The following is a 22,342-nucleotide window of genomic DNA, read 5'->3' on the forward strand; positions in this document are numbered from 1 at the left end:
CCGTTTAGTGGACAAACCTTTAATCTACCTAATGTTTTCTTTCAAAATTAAAGCAGGTCTGTATCCAAACAGGAAGTAAGCTACCCTTCATTCAAGGCAAAACAGTAGCATATCAGAATGAGATCAAAAGGAGAGGTTCATCATAGTAGACCACAGAGATTGGTCACCATTAAAGACTTTGATAAATTTACAATCCATCCATCAATCCAGGAATAAGGTTGCTATGAGCATGCAAACACTGAGTTCTATGTGTGACTGAATTATTTATTTAGATCTTTAGAGAGATGTTCACATCTTTCCTGGCTTGGTTTTATTTGAGGAGGGTAAAAGTCTGAGCCCATGACATCACCAGTCTTGATAGGGAATCCTCACCCCCACTAACACTACAATGATATAAAATCAACAAACAGTTCATCTCAGTACAGTCTGTAGTTAGCCGATGTCCCTGTCTTCACTGAAAGTTAACAACGAGCGACATGTTTTTGTTCACTGTGAGGTAAATTTCCCAAATCTCTCAGCCGCAGTGACCTACAGCATCACAAGAGATTTGTGCCAGAAAACAGTAAATCTGATCCCCAACCTCTCTCTGTAGCACAAAGTCTGGCAGCTATGCTCTGATCAGAAGCTTTGTTTTTGTTTTTGAGGGAATCGTATTTCTCATGAGTGGGCGTGGCTTCAGCTCATTTAACAGACACACCCACAACATCCTAGAGCAGATTTAACTGCCTCATTAATTTTATACACTTAAAGATGGTTTTCATGACTGAAATTTGGCCTGGTGGTTCATAACACAGTTGCCTGTCATACAAGAAATTTAAAATAAATATTTTTTATCACTTTACATGGACTTTAAAGCCAATTTGATAACATAAATTGACTGTTTATTGGAGTAGTTATGGTTGTTCTTACTGGCCATAAAATATAGTATATTTCAAACTGGATACTACCAGAGTAAAAAATTTAAATAGTGCATCGAAATCAGTTTTGTTGCCAAGTACTTTAAAAGAAATTCCACAGCCTTCTACCATTTATTACATTGTAAAAGCTTGTTTTTATTGAAAAAAAAGTAAAAAAAAAAAAAAATCCAACTGTAATCCAAAGGGGTAAAATACAGAAATTGTGTAATTATTTTGTAGTCTCGATCTAAAATGAAGTTGATGATAAATTCATTTTTAAATGCAACTGAAAATTTGAAATGTATCCAGAAAAACTATTTTAAAATGAAAAATGACTCATTTTCACAAAAACTGTCCATTTTCTTTAAATTCAGGGCTGCAAATCAAACAGAAGACTGAAATTCAAAAATACACGAATTTCACCGAGTTCCCCCTGACAGTAGTTTATTATAGTATCGCTCTTATAGAGTGGCTTTCAAACATACTTCATAGTATAACACCTGAGTTATTTATTCATAACGTGGGGTTCAGGTGTCCCCCTGTCTCTCCTCGTCCTCCTCCTCCGTCATCCCGTCGCGCCGGAAAAGGCCGAGCAGCAGAAAAAGGAGGCGTTTCCTCCAACAACACATCAGCTGCAAATTTATGCAAAACAGTCAAAGCACCGAGGCTGCTGCTGCTGAGGCCGTCCTGCAGAGACTGAAACCAGCACCTAGAGCGGGCTGCGGGGCCGCTGAGCCGCTCACAGCCGACCAGCAGCGGGCAGGAGCAGCGGAGAGAGCCGGAGAGGAGACGGTAAGCACGGAGAGAGAGAGCCGGAGAGCCCCGGTAACGATCCGGTAAGAACCAGACAGCAGCAGAGGTTAGCGGGATGCTAGGAGGAGTAGCCTCCGGTCTGCGGGTCCTTCTCTGTTTAAACATGGAGGTCTGAAACATGGAGGCTAGCTGGCTAACATTAGCTCTGTGTTTGTGGCTCTCATGGTGGATGTGGATGGAGAGAAAGAGGAGCTTTGGAACAGGCTGGAGCTGGAACAGGGACTGCTGCTGGGACAGGAGAGTGGAGGAGGAGGAGGGGTAATGAAGATAATGCAGGGACTTAATTCTGACAACACCAAACAGGTCCAAGTGTACTCCACAGGATGTGAAATAATAATAAACAGGTGAACACATGGTTTAAAGATCTTAAAATCAGATTACTATTGAGTACTATCGATATTACAGAAGGGATAATGTTTTAAGTTTCTGAAAGATGCACAGTGGAGATTGTAAAAAGCCTGTTGCTCCAAATTGGGGTTCGTTTAAGTGATTTTAAAATCAGAATCAGGATCATGAGTTGAGAAATGTGCATGGCATAAGAGATCAGGTAATAAAACTGGTGTTGGCTGATGTAAAGGGATGCTCGTCAGCATGATAGTTATTGCAGATATTTATCGATATCTGCAGATTTATCCATGTCAAGCTCTCCTTTTGAAGATGATTCAATCTGAGTCTGGATTCACAGGCTGTGATTGGATTCACTGAACTCACAGTATAAACTCTCATGGACAGGTAAAAGATCAGCAGGAGTCTCAAGAGATTTCGCCAGAGCGGACAAACCAGGTTATGATAACAATCAGCAGAGCCCAAGTAAATCCATTTATAATGTTAAAGTCTGGCTTAATCTTGTTGCATTTTGCTGATCAAGCAGTCCAAGGAGTGATGCACTCACATCTTTCACTTATAAATCAGTTATCAATCCAGATAAGGCGTTTTACAGGGCAGAACAAGTGTCCTGCTGGTCCGACTCTGATCTGATCTGATGGTAGAATGTGAGAGAAAATGTTTCATACTAGGAGTGTTACACTAAGGAAGTGGCATCAGCTAAATCCTTACTTTTATGATTGGTTTTAGCCCTAATTTTCACAGTCAGTGCATCTCTACTTCTTTATTGTGAAGGACAACAAGTGTTTCCTGTGCAAGGAGAGGTGGAGTCAAGTAGAGCTGAGAGAGGAGCAGGGAAGGAGCTCCTGTAAAATGTTCGGGGATCACAATGGGCCCCATTGAGCATGTGGCACCCAAGGTAACCGCCTATACCTGATGACACAGATGAATATTTTGCCAATATTTAAGGCCGATCTATGATTTATCCTGCTGATGTGTACAGCTGAAAATGTGTATCTGGCAATAACATTATCATGGCAATGATACAGTTCAGCATTAAAATGTCTGCTGATATTTAAGGCCAATAGTTCAGCCTTAAATATGAGCACATGGTGGAATATGTGCAGTTTTAAACAGAATCAACAAACCTACCTCAGCCAAAGTCCATCCCTTAAACGTTCAAGATTCCTCCATGAAAGGTCTGAGCTAAGGGCAGTTAAATTTTTGCTCTTGACAAGAAGGTTTTTGCATTTTATTCCAAGCACTTTATCAGGGAACTTCCCTGCAAAATTATTTATTGTATTTGTAAAGTATCAACTAAAATAGTTTTAGAAATATCAGCACATCTTCCAAAATCCAATAGTGTGGATCACAAAACCTGCATACTGCTTTCTATGCAGCATGGTTCAACATCAGGGTTGTTTTAAAATTGCTGTTTTTCAAGATAAAAGTACAAAGATTTACACTAGCAGTTAAAAGAAAATGTGCATAAAATGTTCACAAGCTGCTTTTTGTACGTTTTTTATTTGTGAGTATGACAAAAATATGAATACTGGAAAGATTAAAGTACTTTTTTAGGGATGAGGCGATAAGTCTTCTCCAGCCTGTGTGCTTTGAAGTGCAGCTTAAATAAAAACAGATAAAAACAAAAAGCTTACAGATGTCCGCAAGGCTAGTTTTAAGTCTCTTGTTGTGTGCAAATGTGCAATCAGTTACTTTACCATCTATAATGTCGCACACATCTGGTTAAAAGTTCAAAGAAATCATGATACAGATTCACTGCTGTGAATCTGAACAATGGTTGGCGATGTGTTTTGTTAGATTTATTATTTTTGTTGATATTTTGGGGTTTTTATGCCTTTATTTGATTGTGGAGGGCAGTGGATGGAGTTGTTAGTGACCTAACCACTAGGCCATCTGCAGCCCAGGGTTACTTCTTTCAACACCTAATAGTTCAAGGTGTGGTGGTTGTGTAAAAAAAGGTGGATATATTTATTTCAAAATTTAAAACATATTCTGATATTTGTTGAGGAGAAATACTCTTTTTGAAAGTCTGCAGTACCTCTGGACCAGATTCTGGCCAGATCTGGTGTTTGTTGTTAGAATCTGGATCGCAAATGTGGAGAATCTGCACAACAAATAACTCTAATATAAAATGAATAAAATTCCTTCTATGAGAAATGCATTTTGCAATTAAACTTGATTTGGATTCAAATATAATTCTGTGCATTTTTTTACTCAGGCACTTTCTTGTTAAACAATATGTTTGTTATTTTAACAGAAAAAGAGAAACTGCAAAAAAAGTTTTGATTTTCTTTATGTATTTTATGTCTGAATTGTTGAGTTCTGTTTTCATGTTTAAATCAAACTTTTTTCAGGAAACTTTTCTTGTTTAAGCGGTGAGGAAAGAGGTTTCTATCATGATTATCCTGTGCAAAGCAGCTCTTTTTCTAGACTATTTTGACTCCATCTTTCAAATCTTTTTTTCAAAGAACTGTAACAGTTTCACAAGGCTTTGTTATGCTTTTAAGAAAGAAATCTGAAATAACTTATTGAAGTGTTAGGTAAAAATATCATGTGTGGACATCTGCTCAGAGTATTCCCATCAGCGATAACCGGATATGAACCAGCAGGTGAAACATCGCCTAAGAGCTGCACGACTTCCTGTCTCTGTGAAGGATGGCGCGTGTCAGGAGCAGTGATGGCCGGAGAGAAATCATCAGAGAAAGTGTTGAGTGTCTGTGTGTGACTGATGGACACATCCCCTGTCTTCTCAGACACCATGGAGACGGACGGAGAGCAGAGCCAGCAGGGGGCCTCGACCAATGGGAGCGCTGCATCTGGGACGAGTTCCCGCCCCTCTCCTATGAACTCGATGTCTCTGTATGAAAGACAGGCTGTGCAGGTGAGTCTGTGAGAAAAACAATCATCAATCATTTGATTAGGGTGCATTTTTTAACACAACAAAGGGCAAATGTCTCAGACTCTCGCTCTCTCTCTTTTTCTCGCTCTCTCTCTCTCTCTCTCTCTCTCTCTCTCTCTCTCTCTCTCTCTCTCTCTCTCTCTCTGTGTATCTCTAATGTTTGGTAAAATGTTTTAGCACAGATATATAAATATACCCCCTAAATTATGATTGACGACACCAAATTCATCCATTAGTTTCAGCATGGCCTTTTATCTCCTGCAGCAAAGATGTGGTTAATGTGGTTTCAGATGATTTATTGTCAAGCTTTGTTTTGGCCGAAGGCATGATGCAGCCTGCAGTAAAGATGTAATTTGCTGTAAAGCCTTTCTTGTGACACTGACTCGCCAGCTCCTCATGAAACTGTAAGAAAACATTATCTTTCAATTGACAAAGAACATTCATTTCATTGGCATGCAAACATAGCCCGATTATATTTCAGTAGAAGGATGTTCTAGTTTGTCTTCATGTTTCTGGCAGAAATTGATGCAGAGTGAGTGAAAGATGGCGGCAAAGGAGGAGATTGAGTTGGGCTAGGTTGATGGAGATGCCGTTTAATTTTCTCAGGCTTCTGTCACCCTGCGCAGCCATCTGTCTTTGTCACCGTGCACACTCTAATCCAGCCAGCCACACTCGCTCTCATCCTTCAACTTATTACAGTACCAGCCTCTGCACATACATCAAGCAGCTGGCACCCCCACCCTGCCTCGTCTGCTCTCATTCCTCTTGCTCCACTTCTCCCTCTCTCGTTTTTCATGGCACTGTACTTCCTTTTTTCCTAATTTCTCTTCTTTCTTTTCTTCTCTTTCCCTCTCCTTGGCCTTTGTCAACATATTCTCCACCTCCTTTGATTCCTTTCTTACCCATCCTGCTTCCCTTCTCTCTCTCTCTTTGGTCCTTTTTACAACTTCTCTTTTAGCTCTTTCTGCCTAACTGCCCGGTGATTTATTTCATCTCTCTGCTCCTCCCGTCAGGCCCTGCAGGCGCTACAGAGGCAGCCGAATGCTGCTCAGTACTTCCAGCAGCTGATGCTGCAGCAGCAGATCAACAATGCCCAGCTGCAGAACCTGGCTGCTGTGCAACAGGTAAAGGTGGGTAGATGTTCATGAGATTAAATTTATCTGTACTTGGGACTATCCTTACGTCTGTGGTCTTTTTAAGGAGTTAAGCTGTATGTATGAAAACTTATAGTTAATAGGATGACATACTGTAGCCGTCTTCTCAGAGTGTATGAGTACAGAATGATAGCAGCAAATATCTGCCGAAAAAATGTTGAAATGATAACAACTAACAATAATTTTTTAAATAATAATAGTGCATTTATATATAAAAGGACACCCCTTTCATGCATGGATGTTGGATATGTGGTGAATGGGACATGAATTTTTTATTTTAAAAAGCAAGAAAAACAAAGGTCAGCAAATATACTTAGGTGGCTGTAAATTTGCCTGGATGGCCCATCAATGTTAGTACTGAACAATTAATTTAATTCTAATCACAATCAAAATTGCCATTGTGCTCACAATGTCAGGCTGTGCAATTATATAACCACATAAAAAGCAGCAAAAGTTTCCAAAAACGTCTGCAGAAAGGCAGAAGTGCCGCTATTTCACTTTATAGAAGTACTTTAAACTTTTATTTTTTGGAAAATATTAAGTTTTTTTGAAAGTGTACTGCAGAAACTTTTTCAGGTTTTGCATTTTTTTTATTAAGCTGTTTAATATTTGTATGTTTTGAGTTGTGAAATGTAAGCTTCAGGACTATCATTATTCTCTGCATTTACCTTAATAACCAAGCAAGGAGACACATGATACCATTTATCTATTATATCGTACTTGCAGTCTCTAATCACAATACTGTCCAGTATTATTCGAATTGCATATTACTACCAGATCATGCAGCACTAATCTAAATATAGTACATGTGCAGGAAACAGTGAAGGTACTTTATAGAGTAGGAGATGACTCAAACTTCCCCATTTACATGAAGTTTGACCTCTAAAATTGATCATCATAAAAGGTCTTAAAAGTCCTTTACTGGTCTGCTTTTATCATCTACTTACAAGCTCCTCCAGCAGCTTTGAGCTATAACTCAAAACATCTGACTTTTATTGGTTTATTGAAAAGATTGTAAGCATCTGCAAACAGACGATTTTTGTTTTTGTTTGGGTTGGGCTGAAATATAAGCTTCTGTTTCCTCCCTTCTCTTTTTTTTACCCACAGTTCTCTCTTTTCTTCTTCCTCTCAGGCTACTCTAGCGGCCAGTCGTCAGTCCAGTCCTTCCAGCAGCAGCTCCTCTCAGACCACCAGCTCCACAGCTGTATGTCCTGATTTTCAGACACCAGTCTCACTTATAACATTTTCACATCATTGAACTATGCTTTAAATTTGTGCATTATAAATTCAGATTTAATTCTACACATTAAAGTTAATCATGGTTCGTTTCTCAGGCCAGTGTGACGTCAGGATCAGGATCGACAACCAGCAGCCGTCCGATGGGCGTCTCGGCAACGTCCACGATCAGCCAATCGGTGCTGCTGAGTGGGACGGCAGGAGGGCAGGGACAGATGTATCTAAGGGTGAGATAAACTGTTTTATACCCTTTCAAGTATTTAGTATGATTATTATTTTAACACTGTAAAGAATCTGTTTTAAAAAAAGCCTCAAGAAACAAACCCTAAAAGTAAAAGTGGGAACTTCACTAAAAAAGTGAAAACATCTGCAACCAGAAGAGGAGAATTTTAGATAAAAAAGAAATATTTTAAATATTAACTCTCAAAAACAACCAACATTGTGCCTTACTTAGATTAGATTTTTTTTGCAGTGTACTGTTTTCTATAAATCAGAGATGTGAACTTTCCCTCCTCATTTGTTTATCATTGTATTTATATGTGTTCTAGGCAGGGCCACACAAACCCTCAGGTCATGTTTTCTGTATGTTCATTGGCCATGCTGTTGTCCTGCAGGTTAACCGCTCCCTGAGGGCGCCCATCTCTTCCCAGCTCATCTTTATGCCTGGAAGCACAGCAACAGCTGCCGTGGCGACCGTCACCCAGCAGCCCCAGGCTCAGCAACAGCAACAGGAAGTGACACCAACTTCTTCTTCCGGTGGCCAATCGGACAATGACCAGGTGCTTGGTGTTTTTTATTTTTCAGTCCTTCTCGTCTTCTTTCAACCACACCACGGGGTTTTTTTCCATGGAATTAAACTTTGTGTTTCTGTATTTCTTGTGTTTGTTTAGGTGCAAAATCTAGCGATGCGAGGAGTGTCCAGTCCAAAAGGTGTTGGTGTGAAGACAGAAGCCTCAGACAGGAGTGACTCTGGTAAAAACTTACATAAAATCCAGAAAATTAGTTACCACTAAGTGTAAGCTGCAGTATCCCAATAGGAGAAGAAGTGCAAACTTTCTGCCTGAATGACGATTTCCATGTTGTCCAGCAAGAATCACAACGTGCAGTTTCTGTGAGACTGTGTTGCTTTTTTGTACCATCTGTACAGAAAGTTTGTGCGTTACTCGCTACTGTAGTTGAGCTTTCATTGTGCAGTGATTGTGTGAGACAGACTCACAGCCCTTTAACTGAGGAGTGTTTTAAGTCAAATAAGCGCTCCACAAGATTTATTTCCTCGACAGTATTCTCCCTGTTTTCCTTAAATGAAGGATTAAATGGGGATCACCTTTGCAGTGCAGTGAATGTGTCTCAAGTGATTGTAGTATAAAGACACCTGTGTCTGGAAGGTCTATTCATTGGTTATTCAGTATTCCTGGCTACCATTACACCATGAAGACAAAAGAACACTCCAAGCAACTCAGAGAAAATGTTATTGAGGAGTATAAGTCAGAGGGTAGATACAAACATCAAAGGTACTGAACATCCCCCAGAGTTCAGTTAAATTCATCTTGAAGAAATGGAAGGAATATGGCACATGGCACAAACACACCATCCACACTGTGAAGCACAGTGGTGGCAGCATCATGCTGTAGGGATGCTTCTTGGCAGCCGACCCTGTTAGGCCTCAAAAAGGTGGAGGGTAAAATGAATGCGGCAAAATATAGGAAATTTCTGGAGGACAATCTTATTCAGTCTTCAAGAGAACTACGGCTTGGGAGAAGATTTATTTTCCAATAACACAATGACCTGCATGCAGGGAAAGCTACACAGAAATGGTTTAAAGACAAAAAGGAGAATGTTCTGGAGTGGCCGAGTAAAAGCCCAGGCCTCAATCCAATAGTGAATTTGTTGCTGGACTTGAAGGGGGTGAATATTTATGCAGTCACTTATTTTAAATTACATATTTTCATTTTATTGGCATTACTTCAAAGAAATTAATGTGTTGTTATGACCATAATAAGGCATGTGTAAGTCTGGTAAATGTTTTTTTCTGCCTTTTTCCAGCTGCCTACCCGTTGGTCCAGCCCTCGCACCAGTCAAACACTCAGTCCCCCACCAAACCAAGTCAGCCTCAGCCCCAGCCCCCTCACATCAAAATCCCCACTTACCCTCAGCCCACCAACCTCAAAGCCCACCCCTCTTCCTCCTCTGGTGCCTCGTCCTCCACCTCCTCCATCCCTCTCTCCCAGCTCCTTCTTCACGGGACTCGCACTCTAACTACAGGAACCACAGCTCCCACAGCAGCCCACACGCTGGTCTTAACTTCCAGCTCAGCAACCCAGCCCCATGGGTATCCTGTCGGCACAGCGACCATCAAACCAGCAGTGAACGCTCAGACGCTGGTGGTGCAGCCACTACAGAAGACATCGCTCAGTGCTGAGAAATCAGGACACGGGAATGGACCCATACCGATCCAACCAAAAACTCTGCAGGGGCTCCGCCTGCCACTCCAGCTTCCCTCCAGGAACCCCCCTCCCATCCTGCCAGCCCCACCTCCCGCCAGCAGCTCCGCCCAACCTCTGCAGACTCCACACATCCCAGTCCAGATTGTCGGGGCAAGGCAGAGCACGCTGGGAAATACACAGGCTCTGGCTCTGGCCCGTGGTAGCTGCAGTCAGGACGGAGCCGCTGTGCTCAGCAGCTCGTCCAGCCTCCTCACCATGGTGGCCTCCATCGCCTCCAGGGAGGGCGGAGTCGTTGGCCGAGGGGTTGGGCTAAAGACGCTACAGTCTCCTCAGGAGGCTCCCCCTCTGGCGCAGGTATCACAGGTGCATCCGCAGGTCAATCAGAGCTCGGCACAGAGTCAGAATGGACCCTTGTCATCAAGCCCTGCCTCCTCTCAGTCTCCTGCTGTTTCATCTCCTCCCTCTTCCATATCACGCTCCTCTCTCTCCCTCCCCTTGGTGGCAGAAGAGCAGAGAGGGTCATCGACTGTTGTGACCACAAACGGAGACTCGTCAGGAAGTTTGACACCACAGGTCAGAGATTAATAAATCAATTATTCATCATTTTCTCTCCAAGCAACACAGACTAGACAGATAAACAGCTCTAGTTGGCGACAGAATTACAGACCAAAGATAATCCAAATTAAAGGTTACAAAATCAGGATGTCTGCAACAAAAAAAATACGAACTTTATTTTCTTGACTATGTTGTCCTATTTTTATCTTACAGTATGCAAGAAAAGCACAAAACTTTCACCACTGTAACTGATTAGAAATTGAAGATGCAATTGTGTCTTTAAGTAAATTGACAGGGTGTTATGGGTCTTTATGTGTCTATTCTGTTGTATTTATTAATCACTTTTTCAGGGGAAGCAGTTGAGTGGCTCACTAAAGAGAAAATCAGACTCTAATTCAGCGAATGATGAAGATGGCCCCTCTCCCCCTCGGCTCCAGCCAATCAGAGACCACCCAACAATACTCTCTACTGAAGCTGGTAACAACACAGGAGCATTTAAATCTTCCTAAATAAAATCTACCAAGACCAGTGTTACACAATACTATCCTGATAATTTCTTCTCTCTTTACTCCCCTCTCCTTCTCCCCAGGCTCTGAAGCTCCAGCCCCTGTCGCCTCCTCGCCCTCCCCGGTGTTGTCAGTGTCCCGTGGGATCTGCGGCCAGGGGGAGAGAGCTCCTCCCCCTCAGGCTGTGGTCAAACCCAACGTCCTTACACATCTTATAGAGGGATTTGTTATCCAAGAGGGGGCGGAGCCTTTTCCTGTGAGTGCATTATGGGACATTTAGTTTCTGAAGTTGTTTACAGTTGAAGACAAATGTTTATACCTTTTGATTTTTCTCCTTTTAATGATTGGTGACAGGTGTGTGGTTCAGTGAAAGACTCAGCTGGTGAGGATTTAACCAATGACAGTCCAGACACTAACCAATCAGAGACTGTTACAACAGCAACAGGTAACTTATCTCTACACGGGTGACAAAAACTATACGAGTAGTTTTTGCTTAAATTCACAGATATATTTTTTATAATAAGTGTTATTTTGGAAACTGTATAATTGTGGAAACTAAGCTTGGGGGGACTAATAATGTCATTATGAAGGATAAGAAGTGACTCCATACTTTACCACTTAACAGACTGTATAATAATTATCACTGGGATGAGGTGCTGCTGATTGCAACAATTCACTCACTTAAGATTAGCCTTGCATAACTAAGCATCTGCCTCTAGCTTCTTGCTGGTGTATCTGTGATGGCAGCAGCATCACCTTACTCCTGAACACACAGGCAGGAGATACATACTCTGCATGCATTGTGCCCAGTCCATGGCTTTAGTTTTCTACATGGTTTCAGTTTTCATCCAACAACACAGAAGTTGCAGCATGATGTCCATAAGGTCACATGACTAACAGCCCATTTCCTGTGATGTGGCTATTTCCAAGCCATACATTGCCAATGCAGTTTAACGATATATTGCTCAGCCCTAGTTTGCAGTATTTACTTTTATCATCTTCATTTATGTTAAAATATTAACGAATTATAGAATTATCTTCAACTTTGCTTTCCTGATTAGTTGAGATATGCATGATACACCCACCTTTTATAATTAAAAACTACCCTTGAACTTCTTAGTTTGAATTAAACCTAAAAGAAGCAGAACAAAGTCTCACACATTTAACAAATACAAGACTAAACAACCCTAACGTTCCTGAAAATAAGTTAAGTCAAACAAGACACAACTTTGGTTTAAGTCTTTCCATGAGTTCGTTTTTAAACCTTATAACTCTGCAGCCTTGTGTTAATTTTCAAAACAAAAGAGTATCAATCTATCGTTGAAGAACACACCTCTCTCTGTGTTCTAGATGAGTTACTTTTTTTACTTTATAATGGAGGACATGCCTGATTATAAGGATGTTTGTTGTAAAACAGTTCTTTAATGAACTTTTAATCATCAAAACACACGTGAACTGTAGCTTCATGCAACAAATTAGATTCAAAACAGCTTTGCAGAGAAGGGTCAGCACATCGTGTACAGTTCAAGTGTTCATTTGCACCGACTGCTAACTACCAGTGCTAATTAGCTAGTTAGCCTTGCCAGACATTACATAACATGGACACGGAGTGCAGGATTTTACTCAGTGCAACAGCATGGCCTCGGTTTGACCTCTGTTTGTCCAAAGTAGAGCCACGGGAAGGATCAGAGGTTTTTAATTATGAGCCTTCCAGATCGCTGCCTTTGTCTGCAAGTGAGCACAACAGCATGTTAAAATGGAAAAATGTGGAGCTTGAAATAAAGCTAGTTCAGGGTTCTTTTTTGTGTTGTTGTCAGGATGTGAAATTATAAAAGTGAAGCACATTTATCACTGGAGAGAATGCTGAAGCTGTTTGTTTGTCCTTTCCTCTGTTTTTTTGTCCCCTCAGTGCTGAAGTGTGAGTACTGTAAAAACTTTGCTCCTGCCAGCCAGTTCAGAGGCACCAAAAGGTTCTGCTCCATGAGTTGTGCCAAGAGGTACTTTAACACGCATGAAATATAATATATGCAGCGGGAGCCATCTTAGAAAAGAAACACTCTGCTGCTGAGAGATAAAGCCACTGAAGCCTTGCATCCCTCCCAATAAAAGCGCTAAAGCTATAGAGTAACAGAAGCTTCTAAATCCTGAGAAATCTGTCAGCACTCGGTGAATTCTCAGGTGGCTACAGCTGCATATTTCACAGCATGAATGTTTTCTGTTCTCATATTTATTATCATGTTTGATAGTGCCACTTCATGCAAAAAGGCATGTAAATTAATGTATGTACTCACGTCAGCTCAGTTAGATTTTTCATTTTGAATATGCTACATTTATAAATATATTTATTCTGTCATGTGTTTCATGAACAAACAATGCACTGTCTGCATTGTTTCTCTGCTCTGCTTTGCATTCATCTCTTTGTGCACTACCTGCGTATGGCTTACATATGCAGTATGGTGCAAAGAGATCACAACTGTATGTGTTGCTCGTCTTGGCTTCAGTACCGTATATGTCACTCTTTGTCTACGATACAGTATGTATTGGTTCCCCAGGTACAACGTCAGCTTCAGGCAGCATTTCAGCGTTCGGCAGGGTCACAGTCAAAGTCACAATGCTACAGATCAGGATCAAGGCCAAGGTCATCTCTCCAACTCAGACGAGGAAGGGGGAATAACCAGGCGGAGGGTTCCCCGGAGAACGAGCTCAGAAATAGCCAGTGCCAAGATAGCAGGGAGGCCCATACCTGTCAAGGTAAGAGAGCATCACACATTTCATCAGCTAAATCAGCATCAGTTTTATTGGCTTGGTATAAGGGCACATTCAAGGAATTTGTACAAGAGCTGTCGCAATTAATAAGGGTCTGTTTTTAGTGCATGAATTTTTTTATTTTCTTAATTTTGTGCTTTATTGTCCTTTTGAGTATGCTTTGGTGAAGCCACTTTAACATCTCCCTGCAGCTGTAAATTAGTACTTCACTGACCCTTAATATCTCAGGTTCTTTGCAGATGATGCCATGCAGCAGCAGAGAACTCCCCTTGGGGGGCAAGAAGTGATTTCTGAATAGAGGACGCTACCCAAAGGCTCTGTTTTGAGCTTTTAATGACTATGCTAAGTATTCAAAGTGCAAAAATAAAAACATTCTTTATTTTTATGTTACTTTTGTGCCCAAACATAGTGAGGTATTCAGGCAAAAGTAAATGCAAAACTTATGGTGAAAAGGCAGGAGGGGGAATTAATAAATCCCCTGATGAAAGCCTATACGAGTGGTGTCAACAGCTTATGTATGGCCTGACTTTATGGTCTGGTTTGGTTCAATACAGTTTTGCTGTAGTTTAGCTCTTTAAACTCTAATCTTGCCCGTGTTTCCTCAGATGATGTCCATCCAGCCTTGCCTGTTGTAACCCTCTCTTTTTAGAGATCCAGCTCAGTAGAGCTGGTTTTCTGGCTCCCAAATTTCTCTTCGATTTGGTAACAGTTTGGCTTCTTAAATGTGGATTAAGTTACAACAAAAAATGGAGGAAAGGAAACTTACACTCAAACAGGGGCTAACTACTGTAGCTAACAATAAAGACCTGTTTCATAGCACAGGCTTTGTGAATGGCTCTTCATAACTTGTTTTTTTACTTGACAATGTTAATTTGGTGGATAGTACGTTACCATTTCAATTAAAAGCATGTTTATGACAAAATAAGAAATTTTGTGCATGTAAAAGACGATCAGCTATCCTCTTAGCTTGATAAGAAACTCCTCAAGACTCTTGTCTCCTTTCATCTGGCTCGACACTAGGAAGTCTGCAAGTCTGAGTACTTTGTGATGTTGATTGCCTCCATGCCAGGCAAATCTGTTGAACTGTGGAAAAATGTAGGATAGTACTCAATGTATGTAGACATTTTCTGATGATAATTGCAGCATACAGGTCAATTTAGAGCTTTAAAGGGCTAACATTCTTCTGTTCCCATTCATTCATAATGGCTGTTCCCCTACTTCCTGCCCCCCAATGCGTCGTCAGAGTCACGTGACTGCAAATAACCTATTTTAGTCTGAAAATATCAGACAGCTCATTGGACAAGTCAAACTTGTCATCAAACATTTATCTTTTTACTTTTAATTTATTTCCTTTTCAATCCATAACAAGGTAATTTTTCCATAGTTAATTTTGTGTCATAATCTTTGATTTATCTGAAGTTCCTCAAAATAAAAACAGGTTTGGATCCGTCAGGAAGTCACTTACCCTTACTTTAAGACAGTAGAAAAATCCAAAATGAAACAAAAAGAGATTTAAATGCAAAATAGGGGAATTTGAAAATGCAACACAAGGGAGAGTAATTACAATTAAAAGAAGTTCTGAGCTTAATTGCAATCAATTTTTAGTAGTATCACAGCCCTAGTTAGTGTACTGTTTTACATCAATGTGCTCTCAACAAGTAGACCGGTAGTTTGACATACTACACTTAAAATAAGGACAAGTTGGAAAAAGATAGCAAAAACTCTAGGAAAAAGGTAGATACTAGCCTATGCTTTAAGAGAATTAATGTATAAAGATACAACGAAACATATAAAGTAGACAAATCCCCTTGTCAAGCCCTGCCCTCCTCGGTTGCTGTTTCTCGGACAGGCAAAATCTCTTGGTGGGCTGCTATAATGAGAAATGACTGAAACATCCAAAGATTTTTCTTTTATTTTAACTTATTTTTTTAATTTATTTATAAAGTTTGCCTCAGTGAAAGGATAAAGACAAAGATACAATATGTGTGTCAGGATAACTTTGAATCTGTAAGAATGTGTTAAATGTTTAAAATATTTCTAATGTCTGGTACTGGAGATGACGACTAATGCCACCTGTCCTTTTTTTTTTTTTTTTTTTTTTTAACAAATGGAGATAAACAAGATGTGTGTAATTCATTACAATCTGAGGAGCTTAAACACATTTCATCAGTTCTACTTTATTTTAATGATAGTAAGTCACATTGACATGGGTTATGTGACAAATATCAGTTAATTTGGCTTTATCAGCAGCCCAAAAGATAATTAATTGCTTAAATCCAAAGGGAAAAGTGGCATTCTTTCAATTTTAAACCACATAATTGCCTTTCAGTTAGTAATGCTGAGTTATTTTGCCCCCTTGTGGCAGTAAGTGGACGGCATCATTTTCTCACTTCTGTCTGCAAAGGTACCGGGCTGTTCCAGGATTTTTAAAACAGTAATGACACTTTAAGTTTGTATGTGGGTTGAATTCTCAAAGGATACACTGCTGTCACTGACAGGACAATAAGGTACTTGCCTCCCTTTTTACCTGTCCCTGTGCCTTTAAGCACCTATCAAATACATAAAGAGGGAGAGGCTTGTTTAAAGGATGTCCAGAATTTTTTTTTCTGGATTTAAGGACCTGAACAAACACAGAAGTCCAACTGATAAGATGACTTAAAATGGTGTTTTTAGTATTTTCCATGTTTGAACACAACCTTAGGAGGAAATGGCTGCCTTTGCGGGCATGTCGGATACATCTAACAGTTATAAGGTGATAATACTTTGATTTTTAATGTCTCATTTTTGCTCAGCGAAGCTCTTAATGCTCCCTTTTGTTAACTGTGTGTATGAATAGCACTCCTTGGCACATTTATAGATCTTTGCACTTGAATCCAGTTAGCTCTGAGTTGGTTGCACAAAAGCAGCAGTATTCTATTTTGAATACAGCCCTGAGTAGTTAATTTGTAAAGAACTGATTTTTTTGCACATCATTACACAGTTAATCTCCTTAAACAATCCAGTGTAACAACAGGGATAGCAGTCAGTGACAAAACCCTTTCAGTGCCCCGCTCATGGCCTCTTCTGCCTCTCTTCTCCTCAGTGCCGCTCAGAGTCCAGCCACTCAGACGAGGAGTCCAGTGGAGAGGAGGATGAAGACGACCCCATGTCCCTCTCGCCTGCCTCCTCAGCCTCCTGCCACCAGCAGCAGCCGCCTCCTCCTCCTTCAATCCCCACAGAGAATTCAGCTCCGAGCTGCCCGCCTGCAAGCCCAGCACAGTGGAGCGTGGAGGAAGTGTCACAGTTTATTTCCTCACTACAAGGTAAAAAATCTTGTTCTACTTGAAAAGTCTTCATAAACACCCATTTGCTTGTATATCAATAAGAGCAACCCGTCCAGGTGCTTTGCCGCCTGCTCCGTTCTGTGTCAGACTGGTCCATCACAAAGACTGGTGATAGATGGGAGAAAAAAAACAGCATTTAGTGATTTATACGCTTAAAATAAGAAAATCGTCTAGTTTAACTGTTATTAGAAGTCCAAATCCAATGTCAAGTGAGTAAAACATAAAAATTATCACTTTTCAGAACAAGACTCGTCATTGTAACATTTTCAATTAAGCAAAGCTATCTGCGTATGTAAAAGTGTGAAGCCTCTCTTCATCAAACTGGACAAACAGCGCCATCTTGTGACTAGAGATGTTATAAACTTACATCACACACCTTATGTGTGTATTTCAACCATCTGAAATGGGTTGAATCTTCAAAAACCTTGTTAAGATGCCACTGAATGTGTGAAGAGTCTATATACAGACTGGTAGACTATGGCTACTGTTGTCACAGAGTGATCGTTGGCTTTAAGTCAGTAGGAATACAACACTGTCCATCATTTTATCACTTCACTCGTCTCTAGTTTCAGCCCAGAGCCAGAGAGCTCCTTCCTTACAGCCCTTTGTCATTTTAGCATAGAAAAACATGCCGAAAATTGTGGTTTTGAATTTTTCTGTCACTCAGATGCAACACAGTAGCCCTCAGACTGGATAGTGATCCAGGTATGTTTTCACCTCAATGGGAGCTTAATCACTCTGGAGAGTAAGAAGTGGCTTTGGACTGCTCTTATCAATAAACATGTCCGATTTCTAATGCAAGAGGATTTCTTCACTGAATCTAGCATGAATTTCTGTTTTTCTAAGTCAATAGGACAACAAATCCTAAGTTCCATCTTCTTATATTTAGGGGCCTTATTTCACTTTTTAATTTTTAAGATAAAAATACGTTATACTCAAGGATTTTAGGCTAGTTTTGAGGTGAAAAGCACTGGTCTGAATCAAAAACTTTCATCACAGTATGTTGTTAATTTATTTGGATTTACGACTGTTGCTGTTTCACTAGATCTGCCATATTTTGACTCTGAGGCCTGGGCGGTTAATCAAAATTTTAAATTAATTGTAATAAGTCCTGGTGCAATTTTCAAATAACAGAAGATGCTATATTTTTATCAACTGAAATGTGTTTTAAAATACCAGATTAATAGATTTTTTGCAGCAGGAATTTTTATGCTCTACTCATCATGCATTTCAGTGGTTATTTTATTCTAGAATAGTTTACACAAAAAATGGCTTCCGTGTTTTTATATATGTTTGTCTTATTAAAAATAAGAGCCATAAAATCATCCTCCCTTCAATACAATTAATATTGAATTCACAAAAAGACATAATAATTGCAACTAGATATTTTTCAAAAAATGTTTAGCCCTAGTTTGATATACAATACCAAATATTATGTTGGTAATAGAGTGATTTTTGCTTGTTTGTAGAGAAAGAATTACAATAAAGAACTTAAAAAATAACTAGAAAAGCACTCGGAGAGTGCAGACCTTCGTCATTAGCCCTATCTCCCAATATTAAAGAATCCTTTAAAAAATTCCTGGATCCAGACGGTGATCCGGATCACTCCCAAAATCGAATCAATTCTTCCTTATGCCATTTCTGACATTTCCTGAAAATTTCATCAAAATCCATCCATAACTTTTTGAGTTATGTTGCTAACAAACTTAATTGGTAGATCCATATCTGGATCTTTATATCCATAATTTAAGAGTGACTGTAAAATTCCAAGTATAACCCCCACTTTTAATGCCTATTTTTTAATCTAAAAAGTTGGCTGATATCAACATACAGATACAACCAATATATACCAGAATAAAACGCTGTGACTACGTCATTACCATAAGTGCATGCAGCTGCCACTATTAAAAACTACACAAAACCTAATGAGATTGATAATTCACCTCATCCACTGAACTGCAAGCACCCACCTCACTGCTCAGAACTTGCTGAAACATATAATAACATAGACCACATTGGCCTGGTTTGGCACTACTTTTTAACCACTCTCCTCCCTCCTTATGTCATAACTGTATTCATAGGAAAACTGGGAGCATATCATCAAGTAAAGTGCTGGTTTGACTGAAAATCCTCCTCAGTAAGCGGAGGCAGAGGAGTGCAGAGAGCTGAGTGTATCTCACACCAGTCACCACAGGCTGAAAGGTCAATGACCGTACTGTAGCCAGTAGATGTACAGCAAAAGCAGATGGGACTGGATTCTGCAATGTTACAGTGTCATTTAGCACAATGGTTCCCAACCAGTTTCCCTCTGAGTCCCCCCTACTTGTATCGAAACTTAGCTGAGCACCCCCCAAAGGCCACACAAAAATGACTTAGCAGACACGTTTATCCAAAGACAGGAATTCCAGCATTAAAGGACCTGGCCCCAAAGGCCCAGACTGGATACTGATCATGCACTGTCCAAAGTCAGCGATGTAACCGACTGAGCTATCCAGCCTTATAAAAACACAAGAGCACAGAAACTTCATGATGTGGGCTTTGTGAAGCATTAAAGAAATCATTATCAGCAGATTAATCATGACTGGAATAATAAATCGAATGCAGCTTTTGTCCTTTGGTTTTCTTTTTGTTATTTTCTTCCATTGTTTAAATCCCATTTAGATTTCATTGACTTTAACATCCTTGTATTGCTTTACCTCTTCTTTGCAGGTTGTGAGGATCTCGCCCCCCAGTTTCTTTCACAGGAAATCGACGGACAGGCGCTGCTGCTGCTAAAGGAGGAGCATCTCATGTCCACCATGAACATCAAGCTCGGTCCTGCCCTCAAGATCTGCGCACACATTAACAACCTGAGAGACTGACGTTAGTGTTTTTATAGATCCACAGTGTTCAGAATCCAGCCCTGGGCATTTATCACAAACACCTTCTCTGTTTCCATTAAAACCTGGTTTTAGCTCAGTCTGAGACCTGCAGAGGTGCCGTTCATTTTGAGAACAAAGCCACGGCTCTTAAACTCGCACTAGAGCTGCTGCACTTGAATTTGTTGTTGACCTGTTTGCTCTTACGCATATTTTCATATGTGCTTCTTGTACCAGATCATTATCATTCCTCACAAATCCGTCAGACCCATAAGTTAAAACAAAATAGCGAAACATTTAGGTGCAGATAAACGTCCCCAAAATGCTGTTTTTGTGCTTTAAACGGTTTTGAGTACAGGAGTAGCTTTGGTTGAGGGATTTAACTTTTTAGCTGCACATTATCAGTCTTAAGCCTGATTTGTTCAATGTTGAAATGAAGGTTATGAATGTATTTTAAACCAGGGCTAGGGCTTGGTAATTAGTTGCACAGGATTATCTAATTTTGACATGTTATGTATGAATCGGGCTTCCCCTATTACTTTACACTTCTTTTGTTACATCTCATGTTTCTTCAGTTGAGCTAAACCTTTGAAAGAAAAGAAAGATATTTTCCAAAGCCAATACCTTTCTATTCTTCTTTTGTATCATATTGTACAGAAAAAATCTTTTTTTTAAATGTGTACTCACTGATTTTTTTCTTCTACATCATTTCTGTTGCTTCTAAAAGCAATGTCAGTTCTCACTTAGTTCAACACTTTTGCCTTTTTCTTTGAGTGTGTTTTTACACTGTACCTGATTGAATCAACAATCAGAATTCAATTATGACAAAAACAACAGAGGAAAACATGGCGGATTTGATTTCAAATCCAGGGCAAACTTTTAAATCATGGTTTTATTTTAAATGATTCATAATTTTTGTTTCAAAAGGTATTTTGCAAGAAAAGCCCTCAAACGATTTATAGCGTCTATGTCATGAATGTAAACTCTAGTACTGTCAAATGTTGGAATTCTCTGAGAATAGGCATTTTAAATAGTCGCGCTTTAATATTTAAACCTGTCTATTCTAAAATAAACAGGGTAAAGTCAAAGTACAAGGTACTTGACAACAGTCTAAATGACATCTAAATCTTTCAAAGTGCAGAGAGAGAATTTCATATTTGAAGTTTGGCAAAAATACTGCAAAAAAACTGATGCTGCATATGGTTTCCTCACATATTTACTCTAGTTTACATACAGGAGAAACAAAACGCCACTCATTATTGACTCTTAAAGGGACTAAAATCTTTGAAATATGTGACTTTTTTGTCAAACTTTTTGTTGCTCCTCAAATACTACAACCAGCTGCTAAGTTCATGGGCTTGATTTTGTGGTGATGTTAAGTTAAGAAAAATGCTGGAACAGATGAAGAATGGAAGTAAGCACCAACTGTGATAATAAGCTTTTAATTTGAAGTTCATTTAAGCTACATTCATAAACAAAACCAGAAAGTCTGTGACGAAAAATCGGCCGGCAGCCACAGTGGACCTACATTTTGGATGGATGATTTTAAAAAATGTGAATGAGTGAGTTGAAGTGAATGATAAAACCTTAATCTATACTGTAATAAGTGTAAAATTTGCCTTTATATTTAAATGCACATTTGTTTGCTGGACTGCCTTGTTTAAGCTTTTTACTGTAGGAGTTTTCTCATATTCTCTCTCTGTGAACCTTGTGGCCTTTCTCACTAGTCTCTACTCTAGGTTTAGATTAGGATTGTCTGTTTTATAACTGCTTTTCATATCATTCCTTGTTTTATATTAGTGCTTACTTTTCTACAATTGTTATTCCAAGCAAGGACATCTGTTGCCTTTCCCAAAAAGTGTGATTGAATAGTAGCGACCTTGATTAAGGAAACTCTCCGTCTTCCTCGTAGCTTTGTCACATAGCGTGTAATTACCAACAGTATTTATCTTTTTAGCTAGCTTTCCTTGGCTTTATTGTTAGTGACTGTGGCTACAACAGTATTTTCTTTCAAAGGGTAATAATCTTTGTTAGCTGTGTGTTGTATGTCAGTCCGCCCAGGATTTTGGATTGTTTAAATCAGCAGAGGTCCCTCAGTCTAGTGTGAAAACCAAATAAAGGAATCACGTGTGCTCTACAACAAGGGTGGTGGGCAACAATTTCCCAGTCAAATCACTGAAGTTCTGCCGTGATTACTTGTGTAACATGTTGACAAGCAGACTTTTTTCATCCAATCACCATTAACCCAAAAAGTAGCACTTTTTCTCCCAAATTGCCGTAAAAATGACTTTTTATATGAAGAGGCTACTTTAGAATCAAAATTTGTTTGCTTGCAAATATCAAAGACAAAAAATCTTGGAGGGACTGAGTCAGATGGGAGAGGCTAACAATAATATCATGCAAATAAATAATCAAGGAATTGTTTCAAAGCTGTTGCACCTGTGTCTTTTTTTCTGAAGAAAATGAACTGAATTGATCAATAAAGGTCATCAAGTTTTCATTTACATGCAAGACTCTGTACTGATTGCAAGTTATTACCTTTTA

At 39.7% G+C, this 22,342-nt stretch overlaps 1 protein-coding gene across 5 annotated transcripts; it reads left to right on the forward strand.

Moving 5' to 3' along the window:
- Positions 1-1,515: 1,515 nt before the first annotated feature.
- Positions 1,516-22,318, forward strand: LOC121524023 (polyhomeotic-like protein 1). 5 transcript variants are annotated; one of them, XM_041809184.1, is made up of 15 exons: positions 1,516-1,688; positions 4,811-4,938; positions 5,970-6,086; positions 7,243-7,314; positions 7,445-7,573; positions 7,961-8,125; positions 8,237-8,318; positions 9,390-10,363; positions 10,696-10,822; positions 10,935-11,107; positions 11,206-11,296; positions 12,761-12,848; positions 13,386-13,602; positions 16,700-16,919; positions 19,650-22,318. In XM_041809184.1, the coding sequence occupies exons 2-15, from the start codon at positions 4,816-4,818 to the stop codon at positions 19,799-19,801; spliced, it is 2,730 nt and encodes a 909-aa protein (XP_041665118.1). In that variant the 5' UTR covers positions 1,516-1,688; positions 4,811-4,815; the 3' UTR covers positions 19,802-22,318. The 5 variants fall into 5 exon arrangements, with proteins under 5 accessions (XP_041665118.1, XP_041665121.1, XP_041665120.1 ...); XM_041809187.1 differs by having other exon boundaries at positions 13,404-13,602; XM_041809186.1 differs by having other exon boundaries at positions 5,970-6,080.
- Positions 22,319-22,342: the final 24 nt, after the last annotated feature.

The sequence above is a fragment of the Cheilinus undulatus genome, linkage group 16 (assembly GCF_018320785.1).
Source record: "Cheilinus undulatus linkage group 16, ASM1832078v1, whole genome shotgun sequence".
NCBI classification, from domain to species: Eukaryota; Metazoa; Chordata; class Actinopteri; order Labriformes; family Labridae; genus Cheilinus; species Cheilinus undulatus.

What these genes read in the sequence shown, in the direction of transcription:
- LOC121524023 (XM_041809184.1), top strand. Translation starts at nt 4,816, where the DNA reads ATGGAGACGGACGGAGAGCAGAGCCAGCAGGGGGCCTCGACCAATGGG. An exon ending in CTCAGACAGGAGTGACTCTG is followed by an intron (nt 8,319 to 9,389) that starts GTAAAAACTTAC and finishes GCCTTTTTCCAG; the next exon opens with CTGCCTACCCGTTGGTCCAG. An exon ending in GTTTATTTCCTCACTACAAG is followed by an intron (nt 16,920 to 19,649) that starts GTAAAAAATCTT and finishes TCTTCTTTGCAG; the next exon opens with GTTGTGAGGATCTCGCCCCC.